Here is a 27,994-nt window from a genome sequence, read left to right on the forward strand (position 1 = left end):
ACGCTGGACTGGAAGAAACACAAGCTGGAATCAAGATTGCCGGGAGAAATATCAATAACCTCAGATGTGCAGATGACACTACCCTTATGGCAGAAAGTGAAGAGGAACTAAAAAGCCTCTTGATGAAAGTGAAAGTGGAGAGTGAAAAAGTTGGCTTAAAGCTCAACATTCAGAAAACGAAGATCATGGCATCTGGCCCCATCACTTCATGGGAAATAGATGGGGAAACAGTGGAAACAGTGTCAGACTTTATTTTTGGGGGCTCCAAAATCACTGCAGATGGTGACTGCAGCCATGAAATTAAAAGACGCTTACTCCTTGGAAGGAAAGTTATGACCAACCTAGATAGCATATTCCAAAGCAGAGACATTACTTTGCCAACAAAGTTCTGTCTAGTCAAGGCTATGGTTTTTCCAGTGGTCATGTATGGATGTGAGAGTTGGACTGTGAAGAAGGCTGAGCGCAGAAGAATTGATGCTTTTGAACTGTGGTGTTGGAGAAGACTCTTGAAGAGTCCCTTGGACTGCAAGGAGATCCAACCAGTCCATTCTGAAGGAGATCAGCCCTGGGATTTCTTTGGAAGGAATGACGCTAAAGCTGAAACTCCAATACTTTGGCCACCTCATGTGAAGAGTTGACTCATTGGAAAAGACTCTGATGCTGGGAGGGATTGGGGGCAGGAGGAGAAGGGGATGACAGAGGATGAGATGGCTGGATGGCATCACTGACTCGATGAACGTGAATCTGGGTGAACTCCGGGAGTTGGTGATGGACAGGGAGGCCTGGTGTGCTGTGATTCATGGGGTCGTGAAGAGTCGGACACGACAGAGCGACTGAACTGAACTGAACTATATCTAAAGATCAAGTTGCGAAGACTGACATCTTGACAATATTTATTTAATCTTCCTATCCATGACATGGAACATCTCTCCATTCAGTTCTACTCTCTTTCATCAGAGCTTTATAGTTTTCGTCATATAGCTCTTACACATAGGTTTTGGGTTTGTTTTTTTTTTTTTTTGCCTTATATCTAAGTATTAATATTTTGGTTTTTAACAGTGCTAATGTAAATGGTAATGTGTTTCTAATTTAAAATTCCACTTGTTCATTGCTTGCATATAGGAAGCCAGTTGACTTCTGTGTATTAACCTTGTGTCCTGCAAGCTTGCTATAACGGCTTATTAGTTCATGTAAATTTTTTAAACCAGTTTGCTAATATCTACAAAAAGTCTCCTGATATTATGATTGTGTTGACTCCATAGGTCAATTTAGGGAGAATGGTTTTATTGTTGTTGTTCAGTTGCTCAGTCCTGTCTGATTCTTTGTGACCCCACGGACTGCAGCACACCAGGCTTCCCTGTCCTTCACTGTCTCCTGGGAGTTGCTCAAACTCATGTCCATTGATTTTGTGATGCATCCAACCATCTCATACTCTCTTGCCCCCTTCTCTTCCTGCCCTTAATCTTTCCCAACTTTTCCAATGAATCGGCTCTTTGCATCAGATGGCCAAAGTATTGGAGCTTCAGCTTCAACATCAGTCCTTCCAATGAATATTTAGGGTTTATTTCCTTTGTGATTGACTGGTTGATCTCCTTGCTGTGCAAGGGACTGTCAAGAGTCTTCTCTAACACCACAGTTCAAAAGCATCAATTCTTTGGCACTCAACCTTCTTTATGGTCCAGCTCTCACATCCGTACACGACTACTGGAAAAACCATATCTTTGACTATATGGACCTTTGTTGGCAAAGTGATGTCTCTGCTTTTTAATACCCTGTCTGGGTTTGTCATGTATGGATGTGAGAGTTGGACTGTGAAGAAAGCTGAGTGCTGAAGAACTGATGCTTTTGAACTGTGGTGTTGGAGAAGACTCTTGAGAGTCCCTCGGACTGCAAGGAGATCCAACCAGTCCATTCTGAAGGAGATCAGCCCTGGGATTTCTTTGGAAGGAATGATACTAAAGCTGAAACTCCAGTACTTTGGCCACCTCATGCGAAGAGTTGACTCATTGGAAAAGACTCTGATTCTGGGAGGGATTGGGGGCAGGAGGAAAAGGGGACAACAGAGGATGATATGGCTGGATGGCATCACCGACTTGATGGATGTGAGTTTGAGTGAACTCTGGGAGATGGTGATGGACAGGGAGGCCTGGCATGCTGTGATTCATGGGGTCGCAAAGAGTCGGATGTGACTGAGTGACTGAACTGAACTGAACTGGGTTTGTCATAGCTTTTCTTCCAAGGAGCAAGCATCTTTTAATTTCATGGCTGCAGTCACCATCTGCAGTGATTTTAAAGCCCAAGAAAATAAAGTCTGTCACTATTTCCATCGTTTTCCCATCTATTTGCCATGAAGTGATGGGACCAGACGCCATGATCTTAGTTTTTTTGAGTGTTCAGTTTTAAGCTACCTTTTTCACTGTCCTCTTTCTCTTTCATCAAGAGGCTCTTTAGTTCCTCTTCACTTTTTGCCGTTAGGGTGATGTCATCTGCATATTGATATTGTTGATATTTCTCCTGGCAATCTTGATTTCAGCTTGTGATCATCCAGCCTGGCATTTCACATGATGTACTCTGCATATAAGTTAAATAAGCAGGGTACAATATACAGCCTGGACATACTCTTTCCCCAATTTGAACCAGCCCGTTGTTCCATGTCTGGTTCTAACTGTTGCTTCTTGACCCAAATACAGGTTTCTCAGGAGACAGGTAAGGTGGTCTGGTATTCTCATCTCTAAGAATTTTCCACAGTTTGTTGTGATCCACACAGTCAAAGGCTTTAGCATAGTCAATGAAGCACATGTTTTTCTGGAATTCCCTTGCTTTCTCCATGATCTGGCAAATGTTGGCAATTTGATCTCTGGTTCCTCTGCCTTTTCTAAACCCAGCCTATACATCTGCAAGTTCTCAGTTCACATATTGCTGAAGCCTAGCTTGAAGGATTTTGAGCATAACCTTGCTGATGTCTGAAATGAGCACAATTGTATGGTAGTTTGAACGTTCTTTGGCATCGCCCTTCTTTGGGATTGGAATGAAAACTGACCTTTTCCAGTCCTGTGGCCACTGCTGAGTTTTCCAGATTTGCTGGCATATTGAGTGCAGCACTTTCACAGCATCATCTTTTAGGACTTGAAACAGCCCAGCTGGAATTCCATGACCTCCACTAACTTGGTTTGCAGTAATGCTTCCTAAGGCCCACATCACACTCCAGGATGTCTGGCTGAAGGTAACTGACCACCCCATTGTGGTCACCTGCGCATGCATAGCCCAGCCCTTGGTCAAGGGCTCATGGAGAACACAGGGAACTTCCACACCAACTTTTGGTACCCAATTCTGTGTAGCTCCTTCCTCTCCAGTGCCCTGCCTTGCAGATTTCAGGTACTCTCACAACCATGAACTCTATTCCCCGTCTCCTCAGCTTCATGAAACCACTGTGCTCTGCCTGAGCTCCAGGTCTGTCCTCCATGAGGAGGAAAATTTCCCCAGGCAGACATCCAGAGGTTCATCTCATGAGTTTCCCTTCTCTCAAGGGTCACAGTCCTGTGCTATTTATTATCCAGTGCCTAGTGTATTTCCTCCAGTTTTATAATAGTTTTTGGTGGGAGGACTTATTTGGTACTGTTATTTCATCATTGGAAGAAGAAGTCCCAATATATGATTTTGATGTATGTTCACAGTGCCACAAGATTGAAAATTTTCTATCTACTTTTCTTTAATAATTGAACAGTTGTATCAAGAGGTAGTTTGATGTTAATGATTATGTCATTCTTTCCCCTCTATGTCCTTCCTATCTTAGCAAAGTGGTGCAAGTGTAAACTCATTTTTTCAAAGGGCATGCTGGTTTATTTAGTAGTTCTTTAAGCAAAGGCTTATGCAAAGAGTCGGACATGACTGAGCGACTGAACTGAACTGATGGAATAGAAACATTTTAAGTTTCTCAGTCTTTAATAGTAGTTTGGCTCTCTAAAAGTCCAGATTCAAAATTAATTTCCTTCAGATGTTTGAAAATAGTACTCAGTTATCCTCTGGCATCTGGCATTGTTGATGAGAAGTCCAACTCATGTTTCTTTTGGCTAATTTGATTCTCTTTTGTAGCTTTTAAGGTTTCCTCTTTATCCTTGTTATTCTGGGTTTCATTGTGATATGTGTAGCTGTGTGATTCAGTCATTATTCTGAAATTTTTTTAATTTTTTTAGTGTTTTTGTCTTTTAAAAATCTATTCTTAATGTCTTTTATCTTTTCCTTCTTTTAATTGATATATAATTCAGATGTCATAAAACATACCATTTTAAAGAGTACAGTTCAGAGGTTTTAAGTATATGCACAAAGTTGTACAACTATCATTGCTATTCATAACATTACATTTTCATCATCCCCAAAAGAAATCCTGTACCCATTAGCAGTCATTCCTCTTACCCTTACCCCCTGTCCTTTGGCAAATACTAATCTACTTTCAGTCTTTATGGATTTGCCTATTCTAGATATTTCATATAAACAAAATAATATGATATGCGGCCTTTTGTGTCTGGCTTAATGAAGCATAATGTTTTCAAGATTCATTCATGTTAGTATGTAGCATGTAACAGTACTTCATTTTTTCCTATGGCTGAATAATATTCTATGTTTTGTTAATCTGTTCATCATTTGTTGGACATTTAGGTTGTTTCCACTTTTTCCTATTATGAGTCATGCTTCTATGAACTTTCAACTGCTGCTAAGTCACTTTAGTCGTGTCTGACTCTGTGCGACCCCGTAGATGGCAGCCCACTAGGCTCCGCCGTCCCTGGGATTCTCCAGGCAGGAACACTGGAGTGGGTTGCTGTTTCCTTCTCCCTTTTAAATATGCTCTTAGAGTATCTGCCATCCATAGGGTTTTCATTTCAAACACTATCTTTAATTTCCAAGATTTCTAATAGAGTTTTTTTGCCATTGATTTCTGTTTAATCAATGGCAGTGTATTCTTATTTCATGACTTCTTTTTCTATTTGAGGATATAAAATATAGAGCAGCTATTTTAAAAAATATATATATATATTTATTTATTTTTGGCATGCTGGGTCTTTGTTGCTGCGCATGGACTTTCTTTGATTGTAGTGAGTGAGTGCTACTTTTCTTTTTTATTTTAATTGGAGGCTAATTACTTTACAATATTGTGGTGGTTTTTGCCATACATTCACATGAATCAGCCATGGGTATACATGTGTTCCCCATCCTGAATCCCCCTCCCACCTCTCTCCCCATCCCATCCCTCTGGGTCATCCCAGTGCACCAGCCCTGAGCACCCTACCCTGTCTCATGCATCGAACCTGGACTGGCAATCTATTTCACATATGATAATATACATGTTTCAATGCTATTCTCTCAAATCATCCCACGCGAGGGCTATTTTTAACAAAAAGTCATGGACTCTAGGGCATGAGGACTCAGTTGTTGTGGCTCATGGGCTTACTTGCTCTGCGGCAAGTGGAATCTTCTTGGACAAGGGATCAAACCTATGTCCCCTGCAATGGCAGATGAACTCCTATCCACTATACCATCAGGCAAGTCCTAGAGCACTTATTTTAAAGTTCCTTTCAGGTTGTTTTATTAATTCTGTTTCCTCTGGTATATCCTCTTTTGGTTGATATATGTCATATTTTTCACGTTATTGGTCTTTGTTGGTTGGTAATTTTTAGTTAAGAGCTGATTTTCCATGATCCTTTTGTCCTGGACACATCCTACATTGCAGCCTTCCAGTAGGAGGTTCTCTGGATTGCTGAGCCCTTATTGGCAGGGCATATATCTTGGACTAAAACTTTGCTTAAGTGGCAAGATAAAAAAGCTCTTGTATCTTAATAGAATATACTGTTCTGAGTCTCATCTGCATTTACATTCCTTGGCTCTAAGGCGCTTATCCTGCATCACTTGACTTGTAACCAACCCTCAGGTAGACAGGTACCAAATCTTTGGCTTTTGTTCATGTTTTGTTCTATCTGTGGCCTCTGTAGCTCTTGCTTTTAAACCTGTTGTTGCAATATTGGGCCTATGTTTTTTTTTTCCAGTCCGTGCCCCAAACATGGGACATCTCTTGTCCTTACTTACCACTGTGGACTCTCTTTTTCATTTCTGAAGATCAGGGAAGAATACAAAACGGAGTACAAAATGAAGTACAAATGTATATCTTGGAATACAAAATGAAGCAGGGCAAAGGCTAACAGAGTTTTGTGAAGAGAATACACTGGTCATAGCAAACACCCTCTTCCAGCAACATAAGAGATGACTGTACACATGGACATCACCAGATGGTCAGTACCAAAACCAGATTGATTCTGTTCTTTGTAGCCAAAGATGGAGAAGCTCTATATGGTCAGCAAAAACAAGACCGGGAGCTGACTGTGGCTCAGATCATGAACTCCTTATTGCCAAATTCAGACTTAAATTGAAGAAAGTAGGGAAAACCAGTAGACCATTCAGGTATGACTTAAATCAAATCCCTTATGATTATGCAGTGGAAATGACAAATAGATTCAAGGGATTAGATCTGATAGGCAGAGTGCCTGAAGAACTATGTATGGAGGTTTGTAACATTACACAGGAGGCAATGATCAAACCATCCCAAAGAAAAAGAAATGCAACAAGGCAAAATGGTTGTCTGAGGAGGCCTTACAAATAGCTGAGAAAAGAAGAGAAACTAAAGGCAAAGGAAAAAGGAAAGATATACCCATCTGAATGCAGCATTCCAAACAATAGCAAGGAGAGATAAGAAAGCCTTCCTAAATGAACAATGCAGAGATCTCTTCAAGAAAATTAAAGATACCAAGGGAACATTTCATGCAAAGATGGGCACAATTAAGGACAGAAACGGTATGGACCTAATAGAAACAAAAGAGATTAAGAAGAGGTGGCAAGGACACAGAGAAGAACTATACAGAAAAGATGTTAATGACCCAGATAACCACAATGATGTGATCACTCACCAAGAGCCAGACATCTTGGAGCGTGAAGTCAAGTGGGCCTTAGGAAGCATTACTACAAACAAAGCAGGTGGGGGTGATGGAATTCCAGCCGAGCTATTTCAAATCCTAAAAGATGATGCTCTTAAAGTGCTGCACTCAATATACCAGCAAGTTTGGAAAACTCAGCAGTGGCCATGGGACTGGAAAAGGTCAGTTTTCATTCCACTTCCAAAGAAGGACAATGCCAAAGAATGTTCAAACTGCCGTACAACTGTGCTGATTTCACACACTAACAAAGTAATGCTCAAAATTCTCCAAACCAGGCTTCAACCATACGTGAACTGAGAACTTTCAGATGTTCAAGCTGGATTTAGAAAAGGCAGAGGAACCAGAGATCAAATTGCCAACATCCGTTGGATCATAGAAAAATCGAGGGAATTCCAGAAAAACATCAGCTTCATTGACTATGCTAAAGCCTTTGACTGTGTGGACCACAACAAACTGTGGAAAATTCTTAAAGAGATGGGAATACTAGACCACCTTACCTGTCTCCTGAGAAACCTGTATTTGGGTCAAGAAGCAACAGTTAGAACAGGACATGGAACAACGGGCTGGTTCAAACTGGGAAAAGAGTATGTCAAGGCTGTATATTGTACCCTGCTTATTTAACTTATATGCAGAGTACATCATGTGAAATGCCAGGCTGGATGAATCACAAGCTGAAATCAAGATTGCCAGGAGAAATATCAGTAACCTCAGATATGCAGATGATACCACCCTAATGGCAGAAAGTGAAGAGGAACTAAAGAGCCTCTTGATGAAGGTGAAAGAGGAAAGTGAAAGGCTGGCTTAAAACTCAACATTCAAAAAACTAAGATCATGGCATCCAGTCCCATCACTTCATGGCAAATAGATGGGGAAACAATGACAGATTTTATTTTCCTGGGCTCCAAAATCACTGTAGATGGTGACTGCAGCCATGAAAATTCAGGACTGATTTCCTTGAAGATTGACTGGTTTGATTAATTAAAATTGATTTCCCCCCAAATAGCTACTCATTCTTGAAGGAAATTGTTAAGATTTCTAGAGAATTCCAATTTATTGACAAAACTTTTTCTCATGTATCTACATTTGTTTTCCCCATTCTGTATTGTATTACTACTTTATAGGATTCAGGAAAATTTTTTATTATTTCACAGAAAGGTAATTGAATCACAGGAAAAAAAAAAAAAGGGCATTGCCCTAGGTCAGAAAGTGAGTCAGTGGTAAAACCGAGGACTGATGCAACTCATCCTGGTTTAGTGCCAACTTCATTAAACTTCAGTGCAGCATAACCTTGCTGCCATATTATCTTGGGCTTTGTGACTGAATTGTCCTTGAAAAACAAACTAATGGCAAGAAAAATAGTACCCATTAAGACTGGTAGCTAGAACTTGATCTTGGTAAAGTTCATACTTTCTGAGATGGTTAAAACTTTATTAGATACACAGTATGAATGCTTTAGAAAAAAGTTGTGCCATTATTATAGGATATATTTTGAATTCTTGTGTAGTATCAACACTGTCAGCCTCATTTATAAGGTAGAACTTGTAGAGACTGATATATCTTTATTCATATTTAATTTTCCATTTAACACTATTGTAGAGGGGGACTAAGGGATAGCATTTTATAAAATGAAAAATTTGGTTTTTTTCCCCCTTTATAATATTACTGCCAGAGTACAGAAAGTAGGAAAGATAGTGAATACTTTGAGGTTCTGTTTGTTGACTATGATCCAGGACACACTGATGCTTTGTGTAAAGAGTTCTAAATTGATGTATATAAATATACCAAGTAGTTAATTGACAAATTAGCGAGAGTTTGCTTTTCTTTATTAAAGACTACCTCTTAAAGGACAGACCATACAGTATTAGATCAATGCCTGAAAGTGCTATTCTTGAATTTTTCTGCTTTAAGTTCTAAGTTAGCTCACTTCCTGGATTTGTATTATTAAACAGTGAAGTGAGAAATAGATCTGATAGACAGAGTGCCTGATGAACTATGGAAAGAGGTTCTTGACATTGTACAGGAGACAGTGATCAAGACCATCCCCATGGAAAAGAAATGCAAAAAAGCAACATGGCTGTCTGAGGAGGCCTTACAGATAGCTGTGAAAAGAAGAGAAGCGAAAAGCAAAGGAGAAAAGGAAAGATATAAGCATCTGAATGCAGAGTTCCAAAGAATAGCAAGGAGAGATAAGAAAACCTTCCTCAGCGATCAATGCAAAGAAATAGAGGAAAACAACAGAATGGAAAAGACTAGAGATCTCTTCAAGAAAATTAGAGATAAGAAAATTAGGGAACATTTCATGCAAAGATGGGCTCGATAAGGGACAGAAATGGTATGGACCTAAAAGAAGCAGAAGATATTAAGAAGAGGTGGCAAGAATACACAGAAGAACTGTACAAAAAAGATCTTCACGACCCAGATAATCATGATGGTGTGATCACTCACCTAGAGCCAGGCATCCTGGCATGTGAAGTCGAGTGGGCCTTAGAAAGCATCACTATGAACAAAGCTAGTGGAGGTGACGGAATTCCAGTTGAGCTGTTTCAAATCCTGAAAGATGATGCTGTGAAAGTGCTGCACTCTATATGCCAGCAAATTTGGAAAACTCAGCAGTGGCCACAGGACTGGAAAAGATCAGTTTTCATTCTAATCCCAAGGAAAGGCAATGCCAAAGAATGCTCAAGCTACCGCACAATTGCACTCATCTCACACGCTAGTAAAGTAATGCTCAAAATTCTTCAAGCCAGGCTTCAGCAGTACGTGAACTGTGAAGTTCCAGATGTTCAAGCTGGATTAGAAAAGGCAGAGGAACCAGAGATCAAATTGCCAACATCTGGTGGATCATCAAAAAAGCGAGAGAGTTCCAGAAAAACATCTATTTCTGCTTCGTTGACTATGCCAAAGCCTTTGACTGTGTGGACCACAATAAACTGTGGAAAATTCTGAAAGAGATGGGAATACCAGACCAACTGATCTGCCTCTTGAGAAACCTATATGCAGTTAAAACTGGACATGGAACAACAGACTGGTTCCAAATAGGAAAGGGAGTACGTCAAGGCTGTATATTGTCACCCTGCTTATTTAACTTACATGCAGTGCCGGGGACCAGCCCCGGCTGATCCAGGGTATTCGAAGCGGGGACGGCGTCGGCGAGGATCAGGAAACAACTGCTTAATTAAACGTTAATTAAGGATATAAAGAGTAATAGAATGAGGATAGCTCAGTGAAGAAATTCAGTGGAGAAAAGAGGCTGAAATAAGGATAGCTCAGTGAGGAAATTCAGTGGAGAAAAGAGGCTGAATAATTCAGCCAGAAGGTAAGAGAAAGAACGACATGGTGAGACCAAGTTTCGGTGAACAAGGCCCGCACTTTATTTTCCAAAGTAGTTTTTATACCTTAAGTTATGCATAGAGGATAATGGGGGAAGGGGTAGAGTCCTGCAGTAAGCCAGGCTTTCTTCCTGCAAACTTATCATATGCAAAAGTTTAGGTGATTTGCATCATCTTCTGGCCTGGAGGCCTTTTTCTCTAAAGGTGATTATTCTCAAGTCAGGCGCCAGCCTCCAAAAAGCATTAGATAAAGTTGCATTCCTACAGAGCAAAGGTGTGGTGGGCTATAACAAGAAAAAGAATTAACTCAAGGGTCCCAGGTTACAAACATTAAAGCTACTATTTACACCAATTATATTAATCAATACACTGCCAGGGACACAGCAGGTAAGGGATATGGAGACTTAGCAGCAAATATTGGCCCAACAAGTGAAAATCCCTTCACCAATACAATTTCTAATCAATCTTTTAACTGCTCAAAGGAATCTGTATTTAGACAGTTTAGAACATCTCATGCCTCTCACAGTTTGGAGGCTCTGAGCAATCACATGTGGCTGGAAAAACCTATTCAGGCAGGCTAGAGGACTTCCAAGGGAGTTTGTAGGTTGAAACACTGTCACACCCAGGAATTATTAACTGGAGCTATAAGCTAACTCTTTTTTCAGAGAGGTAGTGGGGGACAGCCCCCCGTAAAGTCAGAGGTGTAGGTGAAAGCACAAAGCAGAAAGTAGGCAGACTCTGGTTTTGGGGGTAGATTGCTCGAGAATTTCCAGGGAGACTCCTGAGGCTTGATCCCGCCTTTGCGTATGCCAAGCCTCCTTCCTCATGACCTTTGCCAGAGGCGGAGCTCGCTCCCCGCAATGCAGCGTATATCATGAGAAACGCTGGGCTGGAAGAAGCACAAGCTGGTATCAAGATTGCCGGGAGAAATATCAATAACCTCAGATATGCAGATGACACCACCCTTTTGGCAGAAAGTGAGGAAGAACAGTGAAAGAGGAGAGTGAAAAAGTTGGCTTAAAGCTCAGCATTCAGAAAACGAAGATTATGGCATCTGGTCCCATCACTTGATGGGACATAGATGGGGAAACAGTGGAAACAGTGTCAGACTTTATTTTTGGGGGGCTCCAAAATCATTGCAGATGGTGATTGCACCCATGAAATTAAAAGACACTTACTCCTTGGAAGGAAAGTTATGACCAACCTAGATAGCATATTCAAAAGCAGAGATATTACTTTGCCAACAAAGGTCCAGATGTCTAGTCAAGGCTATGGTTTTTCCAGTGGTCATGTATGGATGTGAGAGTTGGACTGTGAAGAAAGCTGAGCACCGAAGAATTGATGCTTTTGAACCGTGGTGTTGGAGAGACTCTTGAGAGTCCCTTGGACTGCAAGGAGATCCAACCAGTCCATCCTAAAGGACATCAGTCCTGGGTATTCATTGGAAGGACTGATGCTGAAGCTGAAACTCCAGTACTTTGGCCACCTCATGCGAAGAGTTGACTTATTTTGTAAAAGACCCTGATGCTGGGAGGGATTCGGGGCAGGAGGAGAAGGGAACGACAGAGGATGAGATGGCTGGATGGCATCATTGACCCGATGGACATGAGTCTGGGTGAACTCCGAGAGTTGGTGATGGACAGGGAGGCCTGGCATGCTGCAATTCATGAGGTCACAAAGAGTCGGACACGACTGAGCAACTGAACTGAACTGATTTATTAAAAAGTATAAGACTATCAGTTAGAACTAGCAGCTCAGATTTCTGGCATTGGATATGACCTTGTGGAAATGAACTGAAAATACAAACTGATTTAGTGAATTTTCAATTTGTGTAAAATTGAAAACATGAGATTAAATGTCTTAACCCCATAAAGTAATTCTAAATGTTCAATCAATTTGCTGATTCATAGCCATTTCCAGTTGTATTTAAAATTCTGCAGATAATCTTTTCATCAGGGAAAAGCCTACTTGGCTCATCAGTTTAACGGACAACTCCAGAAACTCTGGTGCTTATCCAAACTGCTTGTTCTCTGTTGTTGCCATTTCTTCTCATACAGATATGCAATCCGTACTGCCTGGATTCTTTGCAAACCTGAACTGGACTTCAGAGGAGGCCAGCCATTCTCAGGACACATCAGGGCTAAGACCCTTCCAGATGATTTTTGAGGCAAGTTTTGCTGTGGTTCTATAAATTAATGATGTTTTGATTCTTATTTTTCTACAAATGTAATAACAGAAAATAAAAGCGTAGGTCCTTTATAGAATAAAGTTGAAATAAGGTATTGGTTCCCAGACTTCCCTGAACAGATTTTAAATCACTTGGAAGCTTTGAAAATAGTGATGTTTGTGTTTTACTCTAAGAGGTTGTCATTTAATTGGTCTTGGGTGTTGGATTAGTCTGCTTGGGCTGCCATAAAAAAAAAAATACCACATGTTGGGTGGCTTAAACAACAGAAACTTATTTTCTCATGCTTCTTTATGAAGTTAGAAGTCCAAGTTCAAGGTATCTTGTCACCATTTGCTCACATGATCTTTCCTCTGTATGTATGTGGAGAGAGAGCTTTCTGGTATCTCTTCCTCTTCTTACATGGACAGTCCTATCAGATTAGAGGTCCACACTTATGACCTCATTTAACCTTATGACATCCCTAAGGCCCTGTCTCCAAATAAATCAAAATGGTGGCTAAGGCTGCAACAGATCAATTTGGGGGAATATAATCTGGTCCATAGAGGTGTGGCCTGGGCTTTGGGATATTTTTAGAATCCCAGATAATTCCTAATGTGCAGGTGAATTTGAGAACCACTGAAATAAACCACTATTTGATTTTGGACCTCCTGAAGAAGAAAGCAAGAATGGATGCCCAGTGCAGATCCTATTTAAATATTTTTATTAGGTTGGTTTAAAGATTTTTATTGATTTGTTTGTAGCCCTGATTTGTGAGAGTGACAATTGAGTCCTCCATTCCCATTATCAATTCTCTGATCTTTCCTTTCTTTGAACTGGTGGAGACAAAGAATATGTTAAACACTCTCCCAAAAAGCACATGGGAGGCTATTCTCCATGTTGGAACAATTATATCCTTCTTCTAAAAGGAAATGAACATGGAATCAGGACAATAGATATCCTTGGCTGTGCCATATCTTGTTTAGGGGAATGAAGGGTAAACAATTTGGAGCAGTTAATGGTTAGTCAAACAGAGGCAAAAGGAGAAGGGGGCAGCAGAGGATGAGATGATTGACTAGCATCACCGACTCAGTGGACATGTTGTTGTCCAGTCCAACTCTTTGCAATCCCATGGACTGCAGCATTCCAGGCTTCTCTCTCCTTCACTTCCTCCTGGAGTTTGCTCAAACTCATGTCCACTGAGTCAGTGATGCCATCCAACCATCTCATCCTCTGTCGCCCCTTCTTCTCCTGCTTTCAGTCTTTCCCAGCATCAGGGTCTTTTTCAGTGAGTCAGTTCTTCCCATCAGGTGGCCAAAATATTGGAGCTTCAGCATCAGTCCTTCCAATGCATATTCAGGCTTGATTTCCTTTAGGATTGACTGGCTTGATCTTGCTGTCCAAGAGACTCGCAAGAGTCTTCTCCAGCACCACAGTTCAAAAGTATCAGCTCAGACTTTTTTATGGTCCAACTGTCACATACATACATGACTATTGGAAAAACCATTGCTTTGCCTATATGGACCTTTGTTGGCAAAGTGATGTCTCTGCTTTTTAGTACACTGTATAGATTTGTCATAGCTCTTCTTCCAAGGAGCTTTTAATTTCAGGGCTGCAGTCACCATCTGCAGTGATTTTGGAGCCCAAGGAAATAAAGTCTATCACTGTTTCCGTTGTTTCCCCATCTATTTGCCATAAAGTGATGGGACTGGATGCCATGATCTTCATTTTTTGAATATTGAGTTTTAAGCCACCTTTTTCACTCTCCTCTTTCACTTTCATCAAGAGGCTCTTTAGTTCCTTTTCACTTTCTGCCATTAGGGTGGTGTTATCTGCATATCTGAGGTTGTTGGTATTTCTCCTGGCGATCTTGATTCCAGCTTGTGATTCATCCAGCCCCGCATTTCACATGATATCCTCTGCATGTAAGTTAAATAAGCAGGATGACAATATACAGTCTTGACATACTCCTTTCCCAATTTGAACCAGTCCAGTGTTCCATGTCTGGTTCGAACTGTTGCTTCTTGACCCAAATACAGGTTTCTCAGGAGACAGGTAAGGTGGTCTGGTATTCCCATCTCTTTAAAAATGTTCCAGTTTGTTGTGATTTAGCATAGTCTTTAGCATAGTCAATGAAGCAGAAGTAGATGTTTTTCTGGAATTCCCTCGATTTTTCTATGATCCAACAGATGTTGGCAATTTGATCTCTGGTTCCTCTGCCTTTTCTAAATCCAGCTTGTACATCTAGAAGCTCTCAGTTCATGTACTGTTGAAGCCTAGCTTGAAGGATTTTGAGCATTACCTTGCTAGCATGTGAAATGAGCACAGTGTACAGTAGTTCAAACATTCTTGGGTTTCCCTTGTGACTCAGCTGGTGAAGAATCCACCTGCAGTGAGGGAGACCTGGGTTCGATCCCTGGGTTGGGACGATCCCCTGGAGAAGGTAAAGGCTACTGCTCCAGTATTCCGGCCTGGAGAATTCCATGGACTGTATAGTCCATGGGGTCGCAGAGTCAGGGACTTTCACTGTCACTTTCGCTTGAACATTCTTTGGCATTGTCCTTCTTTGGGAGTGGAATGAAAACTGACCTTTTCAGTCCAGTGGCCACTGCTTAGTTTTCCAAACTTGCTAGCATATTGAGTGTAGCACTTTAGCAGTGTCATCTTTTAGGATTTGAAATATCTCAGCTGGAATTCCATCACCTCCACTAGCTTTGTTTGTAGTGATGCTTCCTAAGGCCTGCTTGACCTCACACTGCAGGTGAATGACCACACCATCGTAGTCATCCAAGTCATTAAGACCTTTTTTGTACTGTTCTTCTGTGTTTTCTTGTCACCTCTTAATATCTTCTGTTTCTGTCAGGTCCTTGATGTTCCTGTCCTTTTTTGTGCCCATATTTGCATGAAATATTCCCTTGGTATCTGTAATTTTCTTGAAGAGATCTCTAGTCTTTCCCATTCTATTGTTTTCCTCTATTTCTTTGGACTCTTCACTTAAGAAGGCTTTTTATCTCTCCTTGCTATTCTTTGGAACTCTGCATTCACATGAGTATATCTTTCCCTTTCTCCTTTGCATTTCGATTCTCTTCTTTTCTCAGCTGTTTGTAAGGCCTCCTCAGAAAACCACTTTGCCTTATTGCATTTCTTGAATCTGAGCAAATTCTGGGAGATAGTGGAGGACAGAGGAACCTGGCATGATGCAGTCCATGGGGTTGCAAAGAATCGGAGGGGACTTAGCTACTGAAGAAGAACAACAACAGTTATAAAACCATTATTGTCAGGTAGCAAAAAAAAAAACAAACCCAAAAAAGCCACTTGATTCCAGTGAACCAAGGAAAACAGTGCTAGAAAAGGAAATCATGTGTTTTACTCAGTCTGAACAAAAAGTGATCATTCTTACACCTAGCATATGTATTATTTAAGCCTCCTGACAACTCTGTGAAGTGGCTAGGACAAGAATTTCAGAGAATTTGACTGTCTTTCCCAAGGTCATTCCATAGTTAAGTGACAGAATCTGAATCAAAGCCTTACTCATATTGATTAGTGCTGTTTCAATATTTATTCATTCCGTTAGATACCTCTGTTTGTTCACGATAGCTTCACTGTCCTAGAAAGAGTCCCAAGATGTTACTTGATCCCAAGGAACTTGCAATCTTGGAATATCAAGGAAATGATAGATAAGTAAACAAATAATTACAATACAGTGTAATAGAGATTTTTCTGGGTATAAGGAGTTCATGAAAGAATAAAAAATTATCATCAGAGTGATAAAATTTCTTTTTTTTCCCTATTGCAAAAGCAGTGTTTCTCTCAAGCAAGTCAAAGTGTACATTGAGAGCACCGATAATTTGACTTAATCAAGGTGCATGTCTGGGTTCATATCTTTTCACATAAGAATGGGATGTTTCAGTTTAAGGTTTCCAGAACAGTACACCTCCAGTCTGGCTGTGGAAATTGGTGATTGGAAATAAGTAGAGGTCAAGGTCATTGGAGTTGAGAAGGTCAGAGAATTTTGGGACCAAGTCCTCACTTAGACTGGTCATCTGCTTGGATGTGGAAGTCAACCAAGATGATGACAGGACTTAGAGTACAGAGGACAGCTGTGCTTAGTGCCAGGTAATCAGTTGGTGATAGGTGGGGAGAGGTAAGAGTAGTATAACCTCAGAGGAACAAGGATTTCTGAAAGCATTTGTTCTGTTATATCTGATGGTCTTTGATACTTGAATGAAGAGAATGGGGAGAGGAAAAGGGGAGGTTGTGAAAAGATTTCATCATACGTGTACACTTCAGGTGGGGAGAAGGGCCAGGTAGCAAGGTTTACAGCAAAGGCTAGTGAATGGAGACATCCGTGAAAAGGCAGTAACAAGTGATCCACTGCTTTGGGCATGTGGGGAAAGCTAATTCCAGGGAAGACTGAGGGAAAACTTCATTTAAGAGAGATGCTGGTGGGACTTCCCTGGTGGTCCAGTGGTTAAAATGCTGCACTTCCAGTGCTCCCACTGCAGGGGCCGTGCATTGAATCCCTGGGCTGGAAACTGAGATCCCACATGCAGTGCCAGGTGGCCAAAAAAAAGGTTGCTGGGTTTGTGTTTATGCTCAGTCCTGCACCTTGGAGTCCATTAGGCTGGGTGATATGTCCTTCAAAAAACAATTTGATTTTGCAAGATCTTGACAGATTTATCCATTTTTGTATTCATTTTTGTTATAATAGTAAATGATACAATGACTAGAGATATACATGTAGACATAAAAACATCTATCTCTGTGTTTCTCTTATTATCCATCATCTGGGTACTTACCTATTTAAGCAAAGAAAGAGACACTGATATTCTCTTACAAAGTCATATAGAGCCCATAACTGCATAAGTTTATATTTAAAAATATAAAATCCCTCCCATAATCTATCATATGATTAGACTTGTATTTAAGGATAATGACTGAAACATATGATTCAGTGGTAATTTCTGCTGCCCAGGACTGGCAGCATATTTTTTTCCTGATAACATATAAGTTCACTGTTTCTGAAGGTACATTAGGCCTGGGTACTGGCTGTAAAAGATTGTGTAGTGTCTCTTCCTCCCTCCCCCCATCTCTCTCTTTCAATAATTTATCAGTAGGTCTTAAAAGGAGCTATTTGTTTTGTGTTAACTATCCTCTGCTGACCTGACATTATTTCACTTTATATTCTCAGTCTGGATTAGGTGCCAATCATTCCTGTGTATTTTTTTAGCTTCTCTTATATGTTTAAATCATAAAGCTTCTTCACATTATCATATAAATTATTTATTTCCTCTTTCTCTTCTACTTAAGTGTAACCTCTTCAAATTTAGAGATGGTTTTACTTATCTCTGTAAACCTAGGCACATAATAAACATTAAGTGTTTTATCAATGAGTAAATACATATACATATTCAGTAATCATATGTAAGCACTGCCCATAAGGTTCCATAAGAAATAATGATAGATTACATCATATCTGATTCAGATAGCTATGTACAGAAAATGAGCTTTCTTGGAGAGGTAGCATTGTATAGTGAAAGGTGGGCTTTGGAGTTCTCAGATCTAGGTTTGAATCCCAATTCTGTGAGCTAATTAGCTATGTGTGACCTTGGACAAATTAATTAGCTTCTTTAGTCTCATTATCCTCACCCATAAAATGGGGATATCTTCTACTTGTATGTAAACTGCTTGGCATGTAGCAGGTGTTCAGTAAATGATAGTTCCCATCATTATTAATGGTAGACCCTCCCTGGTAGCTTTTCAAGGAACTTTCACTTGTTTGGTTGCCTTACTGCTAGATATAATTAAGCCCTTTATATGATACACCCTATAATCACTAAGGTTACAGAAGTTTGAAACTGTTCCAAGAAGTTGTTTTTGAAGTGTTAAGTATGGAAAATGCTTTAAAGAGACCATTGCTTTTCTGCATTTGAACATTTTATAATAAACATTTTAAAAATAAGGATATGACTGATATGTATGCTACAGTTAGTGTTTACTTACTACTACTTACACATGTTAATAATCCTAGATTTGCTTCCAAATTTTCTAATAATCCCCATCCATTTTTCTAATATTTTAAAATATTTTTATAATAGTTATTCTAATCATCCCCACCCATTGCACAGTTATTGATCTTTTTTCAGTGAACTTATAAAAAAGTATTATAATAATTTATTCTTCTTTATTAGCTATTTACATGTTTTTTCTTTATTGTGTTGAGATTTTGAGATTTGGGACCTTTTTTCTCCTTTAATATGTACCTAGTACATGAGTTTGTATTCTCTGAGCCACTAATAAAAACTTACTGATTTCTGACTCTATTTCCTCTTCATTAACTTCTCTAGTTTTTAGGAGACACCTTCTAACTATGGTTTTAAGGACATTATATTAAATGTAAAGAGCTTCCCTGATAGCTCAGTTGGTAAAGAATCCACCTGCAAGGCAGGAGACCCCAGTTCAATTCTTGGGTCAGGAAGATCTTCTGGAGAAGGGATAGGATACCCTCTCCAGTGTTCTTGGTCTTCCCTTGTGGCTCAGCTGGTAAAGAATCCACCTGCAATGTGGGAGACCCGAATTTGATCACTGGCTTGTAGTGTAGGAAAGTGGTTAAAGCTAAAGCTTTGGAGCCAGATCAGCAAGACCTTGGCAAGGTTGTTTAATCTCTTTGAACCTTTTTTTTTTTTTTTTTATTATGGAGGGCTTCCCTTGTGGCTCAACTGGTAAAGAATCCATCTTCTATGCGTGGGAGACCTGGTTCAATCCCAGTTTCATTCACTTTCACAGAACACAGACCTTCTGACTTATGAGCTTCTGCTTTACAGCTTTTCCTTAAAAATAAATGGATGAACAGATTAAGGTTTAAAAATAGGGTCTTTTTAATGTCTGCTCCTTTGACTCCATTGAGATTCTTTGGTTTTTTAAATTTTATTTATTTACTTTTGGCTGTGCTGAGTCTTCATTGCTGATATGGGCTTTTCTCTAGTAGTTGCAAACAGGGGCTACTCTCTAGCTGTGGTGCGTGGGCTAACTGCGGTGACTTCTGTTGGAGTGGAGCACAGGCTCTGAAGCACATGAGCTTCAGTAGTGGCAGTGCCTGGGCTCTAGAGCACAGGCTCAACAGTTGTGGTGCACAGGCTTATTGCTCCATGGCATGTGGGATATTCCCGGATCAGGGATTGAACCCATGTCTTCTGCACTGGCAGGTGGATTCTTTACCACTGAGCCTCCAGGAAAGCCCCACTGAAATTCTTAATACAGATTGACCCTCATTAGGATAGTAGAGTTAAGCTAGGATTACTCTTCTCAGCTCCAATCTAAATTACTTTTTTCCCCCTGGATGTCTGAGGTGTAGTTATTTTTATAAGAAGAAATATCATAATTTAATTCATTTGTGCCCTTGAGTTTGTGCTTATGTGGTGGATGTTTTTGTTATAGGCTGATGTAAAGCCCAGGACTTTGATGACAGATAGTCTGGTTATAAAGAATTTTTTACGCAAAGTCATCACTGTGCTCCCCAAGGTAAGCTGTTCTTTCTGCACAATAATGATTCTCTTGTTTAAGTCATGTGTTTTTAAGAGACCTCTACTCTGTAGGGCATGGGAACATCTGATTGGTTCTCTTTCTTTTTATGACAGTGATTAAAAGTTTTAATATTGAATTGGTTTGGTTCCTGTATCTCTAAGGCAGGCTTGGTATTGGCCATGTGACATCTTTGAGAGCCTGTGGATATAGAGAGAACTTTGTTTTAGATTCATATTTTCACTGCCTTACTGTTTTATTGTATCACTTTGAATACCTCATTTCCCTCCTCTGTGCTTCTTTTTTCTTTTAAACCTGGATAATAAACTGCTGATTATCTCCTCCTTTTCTAAAGTGACTATAAGAGTAAATAAGGAAATTCTGACTTTAAACTCAGGAGAGCTAAAATTTTTATTATTACCTGTAGTTAGAAATGTTCATAAAGTCACAGCAATAAAGTATGCTGTATAACTTTCCCGGTTTTTCTTGCAGGTTTCCTACTATTTCTGTCTTAAGCAAGATTCAGTATTTATTGTTAGCCAGTCTCTATTCCAAGTGTTCACCACATATTCATTCATTCAGCTCTCCCAGTACCCCTTGTGAAGTAGGTTTTATCATCATCATCCCCATTTTACAGCCCAGGAAACCGTGGTGCTGAAGTTAAATAACTTGCAGAGCCACAATTTGAAAGGATACAGTCTGGCTCTAGAGTCTCTTATTACCCATGATATTATGTAGAAAGAAAAAGTATAGGTTGAAGGTAGAAAATAATTACAACAGTAAAGTAAACTGGAGGGAGAACATAAGAGTCTGATGGGGATAGGAGAAAAAAAACAAAGAAAAAAGCATGGAATTTCCATATATGAAAACAATGGAAGCAGTAGAGAGAGAAACGGATAGTTCTTTACGAAGGGGAGAAGAAATACATTAGGAGAACAGCAGAGGACAAAGGGTAATATTTCCTCATCAGTTGAGTTCAATAGTTCAATTGTGCAGCCCTACGGACTGCAGCACGCCAGACTTCCCTGTCTATCACCAGCTCCTGGAGCTTACTCAAACTCATGTCCGTCGAGTTGGTGATGCCATCCAACCATCTCATCCTCTATCATCCCCTTCTCCTCCCGCCTTGAGTCTTTCCCAGCATCAGGATCTTTTCAAATGAGTCAGCTCTTTGCATCAGTTGGCCAGGTGGCCAAAGTATTGGAGTTTCAGCTTCAGCATCAGTCCCTCCAATGAATATTCAGGACTGATATCCTTTAGGATGGACTGGTTGGATTTCCTTGCAGTTCAAGGGACTCTAAAGAGTCTTCTCTAACCCCACAGTTTGAAAGCATTAATTCTTCAGCGCTCAGCTTTCTTTATAGTCCAACTCTCACATCCATACATGACTACTGGATAAACCATAGCTTTGACTAGATGGACCTTTGTTGGCAAAGTATTGTCTCTGCTTTTTAATATGCTGTCTAGGTTGGTCATAGCTTTTTTCCAAGGAGCAAGCGTCTTTTAATTTCATGGCTGCAGTCACCATCTGCAGTGATTTTGGAGCCCCCCAAAATAAAGTTATGACCAACCTAGATAGCATGTTTAAAAGCAGAGACATTACTTTGCCAACAAAGGTTCGTCTAGTCAAGGCTATGATTTTTCCTGCGGTCATGTATGGATGTGAGAGTTGGACGCTCATGCTTTGAACTGTTACTCTTCATAGTCCAACTCTCACATCCATACTGAAGGAGATCAGCCCTGGGATTTCTTTGGAAGGAATGATGCTAAAGCTGAAACTAGTACTTTGGCCACCTCATAGTTGACTCATTGGAAAAGACTCTGATGCTGATTGGACAACAGAGGATGACTACTGGATAGCATCGCTGACTCGATGGACTGAGTCTGGGTGAACTCTGGGAGTTGGTGATGGACAGGGAGGCCTGGCGTGCTGAGATTCATGGGGACGCAAAGAGTCAGACACGACTGAGTGACTGATCTGATCTGAAAATAAAGTTTCTCACTGTTTCTGTTGTTTCCCCATCTCTTTGCCATAAAGTGATGGGGCCGGATGCCATGATCTTAGTTTTCTGAATGTTGAGTTTTAAGCCAACTTCTTCACTGTCCTCTTTCACTTTCATCAAGAGGCTCTTTAGTTCTTCCTCACTTTCTGCCTTAAGGGTGGTGTCATCTGCATATCTGAGGTTATTGATATTTCTCCCAGCAGTCTTAATTCCAGCTTGTTCTTCATCCAGCCCAGCATTTTGCATGATGTACATAATCTGTGACTAATTAGAATTCTAAGGTAGAACTCAGTGTATTTAGGATTCAGAATTTGAACACAGACAGGTGTTAACTATGTTTAGGGAAATTGCAGTGGAGGAGGGGAAGATGATATAAAGAGTATCTTCTTTAGGAATTGAGTATGGAAGCTTTTAATCCTTGTTCTGGTTCATGTTAAATATCACACCCCATTTATTTTGCAGATTAGATTTAATTTCAGTGTAAAGGTAAATGGAATCCTCTCCATGGAGATCTTTGGGTAAGTCCTTAATCCCTGACTTAAGTTTATGCAATGGTTCTACAGTTTTTCTGTTATTATTGTCCTATTTCCAGTGGGTTCACAGTTTGATTTCTTGACTCAAAGTCACTTTGAAACTTATTTTCCAAGACCCCCACATTTTCTTATTTTCTAGATTAGTTTTTTAATGAATAAGTAGATTAAACCTTTCATGCCTTTCCCTGTCACTGGAATGAGTAAACTTAAAAATAACCATTTCCTCTTGGTTGTGTGCGCTCAGTCACTCAGTTGTGTCCAACTCTTTGTGACCTCATGGACTGTAGCCAGCCAAACTTGTTGTACATGGAATTTCCCAGGCGAGAATACTGGAGTGGGTTGCCATTTCCTATTCCAGGGAATCTTCCTGACCCAGGGATTGAACCTGTATCTCTTGAGTCTCCTGCATTGGCAGACCACTGCGCCATTCCCCTTGGTTAGTGAAGTGAAAGTCACTCAGTTGTGTCCAACTCTTTGCAACCCCATGGACTATGCAGTCCATGGAATTCTCTAGGCCAGAATACTGGAATGGGCAGCCTTTCCCTTCTCCAGGGGATCTTCCCAACCCAGGGATTGAACCCAGGTCTCTCGCACTGCAGGCGGATTCTTTACCAGTTGAGCCATAAGGGAAGCCCAAGAATACTGGAGTGGGTAGCCTATCCCTCCTCCAGGGGATCTTCCTGACCCAGGAATCAAACCAGGGTCTCCTGCATTGCAGGCAGATTCTTTACCAATTGAGCTATCAGGGAAGCTCCTTCCCCTTGGTTAATTGGTTACCAAATTTCAGTCATCTCTGGAATTGGTACTAATGCACCTAAATTTGTATCAGGCAGAAATTGGTCTTAGAGTCTTTAATATATGGCTTAGCTTTTCTTTACTTTGCAGGGCAGAGAAGGAACCTACTTTGAACCTGTCGAATGGAATTGCTCTTGTCGTAAACTGTCAGCATTACCTGAGGTGAGGGGGAAAGCCTTGTTGTCCCGCTCCATGTTTTACTCTTATTATGAGTATGAATGTGGGAAGAAATTGAAAATGGTCTCAGTTGTCAATTCTTAGTGCCAAGTGTCAGAATCTCTGTAAGAAAAGTGAAAGTAAAAAAATTTAAGCCATCTGTATTGAAAATTATTATTATTCCTGGCTCCTTGAATGTATTCTTATTTACCTGAGGGCATGCATGTTCCTTCTTCTCTCCAAGCCTTAGTTTCTTCTGTGAATAAATCAAAACAAACTGCTAATTCCAATTCCATTTAGGCATGAGAAGAGAGAAATTACTTTAAAAGGTTACTTGCACTCTTGGGTAGAGAGATACTATGAATACAAAGGAATTCTTTGTATATTATTGTTTGTGTGTTAGCATTTTACATAGGCTTAGAAATCATCTTTCTTCCCACCTCCACCTTTTTCAGACTACTAAAAAAAAAGGAAAAATTCATGGAGGAGGTGGAAAATAAATGGAATAGAACCCTGTGCTTTGCCTTCCTGTGCTGTCCAATTTATAGCAAGACTAAGCCTAACTTACGTTTAAGTCCAGCTAATTTATTCTTACTTCAGTAGTTTCTGCCTCTGCTTTATCCCCTGAATCAATACTGGTAGCCACAGGATCTTAAGGCTTGAAGAGGCTGCCTGTGGTTTCTCAATCTGTTTTCTTACTCTTGCTCAAAATTACCTCTCCAATTAGAATATGTTTATTCTTTAATATTTGCAGGAAATAAAACCCTCATCCCATATCTTTCTTTAGTAATCTTCTAGCATCGTACAATCCCTGCAGGTAGACAGCTTGCTATCATAGATTTACTGAAAGAGTTTAAGCCTCTAAGCCAGTGTTTGTGGACATATTTCCCTGGGTGACCTGATTAGAGAAAGGGGGAAAGGTTTATTAATATTTCTTTTCTGTTTATAAAAGAGCTCTCAGAAAGTAAACAAATACCAGATTTCACAAGATTCTTTCTAGGAGTGGAAGATGTTCCAGTTTTTTCTCATCACTCCTACCAAATAGTAACCTAAGACTTCTTCAGGGGAAAGTGCAGCATATGTAAAAGCAGACATCTAAGAATCACGAGGCCAGTTTTAGGCCATTTGTGATTCAGGGACCGCTGACCCATACCCCACCTCCACCATGCTGATCTTTGAATTATCTTGGAAACTTCTGCTCAGAACCACAGAGTAGTTTTAGTAGAGGAAATAGACTTTTGAGCAAAAGCAGGAGCCACGCTGCAATTCCTGAAATGCCAATTTGTCTACTTTTTCCATTGCCTGTGATTCACTGAGTGGGACACAAGTTACTTATTCCAGCAAAATTTATGTGGTGGATTATATGGTTATGCATATGCTAGAGGTTATAAAAAGAATCTTGAATTCCCTTTAAAATAATTTCTTAAGAGGGAAAAAGGCGAAATTTGTCTTATCTGCTTTTTTTTTGACAGTACACCAAAATTTGACACAACTGAATTACCCTGCAGCAGAATCCATCCTGTGCTGGGACACCCAGTGATGCTCTTCATCCCTGATGATGTGGTGGGAATGGGCTTGTTGGGAGAGCTGACGCTGACTCCAGCCGTGGCTCTGTGTCCTTGCCCGAAGGTCTTTTCCAACCAGCTGAACAGGATCTCTTCCGTTTCCATATCCTTTTGATGACAGAGTCCATGAAAATTTTCAAATTCCTTGTCTTTGAAAATGGATTTTTATATTTCAATCCTAGGAAAGCTGCTAGAATATAAACTCTGTATGTAGAAGCTGGTATGATTTGTATAAAAACAAAAATCCAATATGAAAGCTAAGCTTGCAAATTTGTTCAAGAAACTGAAAACTATAAAATATGACCCATGTGCCACCCGGTTTTCATATGGTCCAGTGTGACGGGAGCAGGAGTGAATGATGCAAGTAGGAGCATGAGGCTGGAAAAGTAGTTTGGAGTTGAATATTTTGCATCTTGAGTGCCACACTAAGGAATGTGAATTTTATTGTGTGTATAATGGGAAACCAGTTAATGTTTTAGGAATCGCCAGCAGCCTTGTACAGGGTGGGTGGGAGAGAAAAGTCAGTAATCACTAAGTACATAAGTAAGTGAACTGGGTGAGAGATATTAAGTGCATGAACTAAAGGTGTGATGAGCATGGAAAGGAGAGGTTATCACTGGAAGGAATCAACAAAACGAGGTAACCAGTTCCCCGTTTTGGCTAGGGAGAGATTAGGGGCAAGAAGTAGCTAAAGTTGCTGTCAACAGCCCTATATGTAGAAGATACAGGGTGGATATAGATATATGGAGATATAGATATATGGAAACAGAAAATAGATGGGGAAGGATTCTTTTGGGGGTGATAAAAAATATCCTAAAACTGATGGTGGTGATGGTTGCACAACTTTTTGAATATACTGAAACCAATTTAATTGTATGCTTTAAATGGGTGATTTGTATGATATGTAAATTAAATCTCAGTAAAGCTGTTGGAAAAGATTTCCATGGATGGCTGACAGAATAATGATGCTGGCAACAAGATGAAAATTATAAATAGCAGATCTGAGGAGTAAAGAAGATTAGTTTAGCTTTACATATGTTGCATTTATGTTGCCTGCAGAACATGTTTTAAAAATAGCCATATAGAAATTTTGGTCTGGAATTTGGAAGTGGTCAGATTTTTAGAGATATAGAGCCTCAGTGTTTTTTCCATAGGTGAGTGATTATGGTATAGTATATGCTATGGCTAGAATGACACAGGAGTAAACAAGTATATTGTTTGAAGGATTCTCACACTATATGTGTGTGAACTTTAAGTGATATTTACATTTACTATGAATACTGTTATGGTTGAGTTTAAATCTATCTCCTTACCTGTGTTCTGCTTATTCCTTGTATTTTATTTTCTTTTCCTTGAAGGCAGACTGGATAAGGTGTAGTTGTGTACTATAAAACCTAAAGCAATCCCTAAGTTAATACCATAAAGAGTTACAACTAGTAAGTCAAAAAGGGGGATAAAATGGAATTATTAAAAATACCCAAGCAAAAATAGAATCCAAAAATAGAAAAGAAGAAAAAGGAAATAAAATACAAGGAACAAACAGAAAATACATAACAAGATGATAGATTTAAATGCAACCATAACAGAATTCATATTAAATGTAAATAGTTTAAACAACCCAATTAATTAAAAGACATTCACACATCCTGACTCTTCAGATACGCCACCCTTATTCTTAGTTTGCAACACTTCAAAGCTCCCTGGCTCTAAACAGCGAATGTGTTGGCCTCAGCTCGTGCGTTAACGCCTTCTTGAGTTTGTGACGGAGACTTCACTTATAGACACTGCCTCCCTTTGCTCTGTTGTGACTTTCAATAATGTCCCCGTGCCCACTGGATTTTAATCTTCACACTTAGTGCCTCCTGTTTACCTTATTAAAAAGAGGATTAAAACAGAAAGATGAAAGAAAATATATATTCTGGGCTTATTAGCTTTGGTCCAGGGGGACAAAAAAAGCTTCTGCAGTGGTTCCTAACTGGGTACTTTTGCCCTCAGAGGACATCTGGCAATGTCTGGAGACATTTTGATCCTTATGAGTGGAGGCAGAGGTGATACTGGCATCTAGTGGGAGTGGGTAGAAGCCAGGGATGCTGCTTGAGCATCCTGTAGTGCACGGGACAGCCCCGCAGTAAAGAAGCATCCGGCCCAGAGTGTCAGTGTGCCAAGGTCGAGAAACACTGGGTTATAGGGAGGGTGTGGGTGGGACTGGAAAGTCAAGGGCAGGAAACCATTTTAGGGGCCTGTCTTTCTTAGTCCTGGTTAGAGAGTAGGTTGGAGAAGGTGAAGCATTTCCTTCTCAATCTGAAAATACTCATACTCACTGGAAAATATTCTTTGGTATATGTTTTTAATCTAGGATGCATCACATAGTATTACAGTTTATTGGTTTTTATGTGTATCTCCCATACTGTAAATCTGACTTGAAGGTAGGTGTTAAATCTGTATATTCATGTTTGTATCCCCAGAATTTAGTATAGTATTGTGTTTAGCCTGTGTTATTAATACCATTCAAACCTATGATTTAATGAGTAGGATCAATAAATAAACAAATTGTCCCAATACTGTACTGGTACCTCACACTCGTTAAACGTGGAATAGATTTCTGAAGATTCTAGTGGTTCAATCTTTGGTGACTCACATCTATCCTTAATGTGGAAAGGGCTTAATATGTAATTGCCTAACTTGCTAGTTTATTTCTGAGAGTGTGAACCAGGTCAGTGTTGCATTTGTTTTTTGCAAATGAATACATAATCACAAAAAACTAACATTTTGGAGTTTTCTTTAGCCACTATACATATTTCTGTATGGACCTTCAGGTCTGCCTCTGATATTTCCAAATTCAGAGCAGCCAACTACTCCTGTCTTCAAAGACGCCTCTTATTTCATTGACTGGAAGAAACACCACTTGTGTATGGTGCCCAATTGGGATCTCAGTTTAGACAGGGGTA

At 40.0% G+C, this 27,994-nt stretch overlaps 1 protein-coding gene and 1 long non-coding RNA gene across 15 annotated transcripts in view; one reads left to right on the forward strand and one right to left on the reverse strand.

The window, feature by feature from the left end:
* The window catches only part of RCE1 (Ras converting CAAX endopeptidase 1), a 108,004-nt gene that overhangs the window by 52,102 nt on the left and 27,908 nt on the right, over positions 1 to 27,994 (forward strand). For 9 of the 14 annotated variants that reach the window (XM_061407105.1, XM_061407114.1, XM_061407106.1 and 6 more), the window contains 6 exons: positions 12,367 to 12,476; positions 19,911 to 19,994; positions 22,460 to 22,515; positions 23,416 to 23,487; positions 24,954 to 25,148; positions 27,840 to 27,991. In XM_061407105.1, the coding sequence (XP_061263089.1) occupies positions 12,367 to 12,476; positions 19,911 to 19,994; positions 22,460 to 22,515; positions 23,416 to 23,487; positions 24,954 to 25,148; positions 27,840 to 27,991 (669 nt within the window). The remainder of the gene's footprint in view (positions 1 to 12,366; positions 12,477 to 19,910; positions 19,995 to 22,459; positions 22,516 to 23,415; positions 23,488 to 24,953; positions 25,149 to 27,839; positions 27,992 to 27,994) is intronic. The other 5 variants (XM_061407112.1, XM_061407109.1, XM_061407110.1 and 2 more) reach the window with 2 other exon arrangements.
* LOC133241515 (uncharacterized) lies at positions 22,393 to 25,071 on the reverse strand. The gene is made up of 3 exons (XR_009734620.1): positions 24,983 to 25,071; positions 23,693 to 23,737; positions 22,393 to 23,604 (listed from the first exon to the last, which is right to left on the reverse strand). It is a non-coding gene; the product is annotated as an uncharacterized LOC133241515 (long non-coding RNA).

This window comes from Bos javanicus, chromosome 29 (genome assembly GCF_032452875.1).
Source record: "Bos javanicus breed banteng chromosome 29, ARS-OSU_banteng_1.0, whole genome shotgun sequence".
Lineage (NCBI taxonomy): Eukaryota > Metazoa > Chordata > Mammalia > Artiodactyla > Bovidae > Bos > Bos javanicus.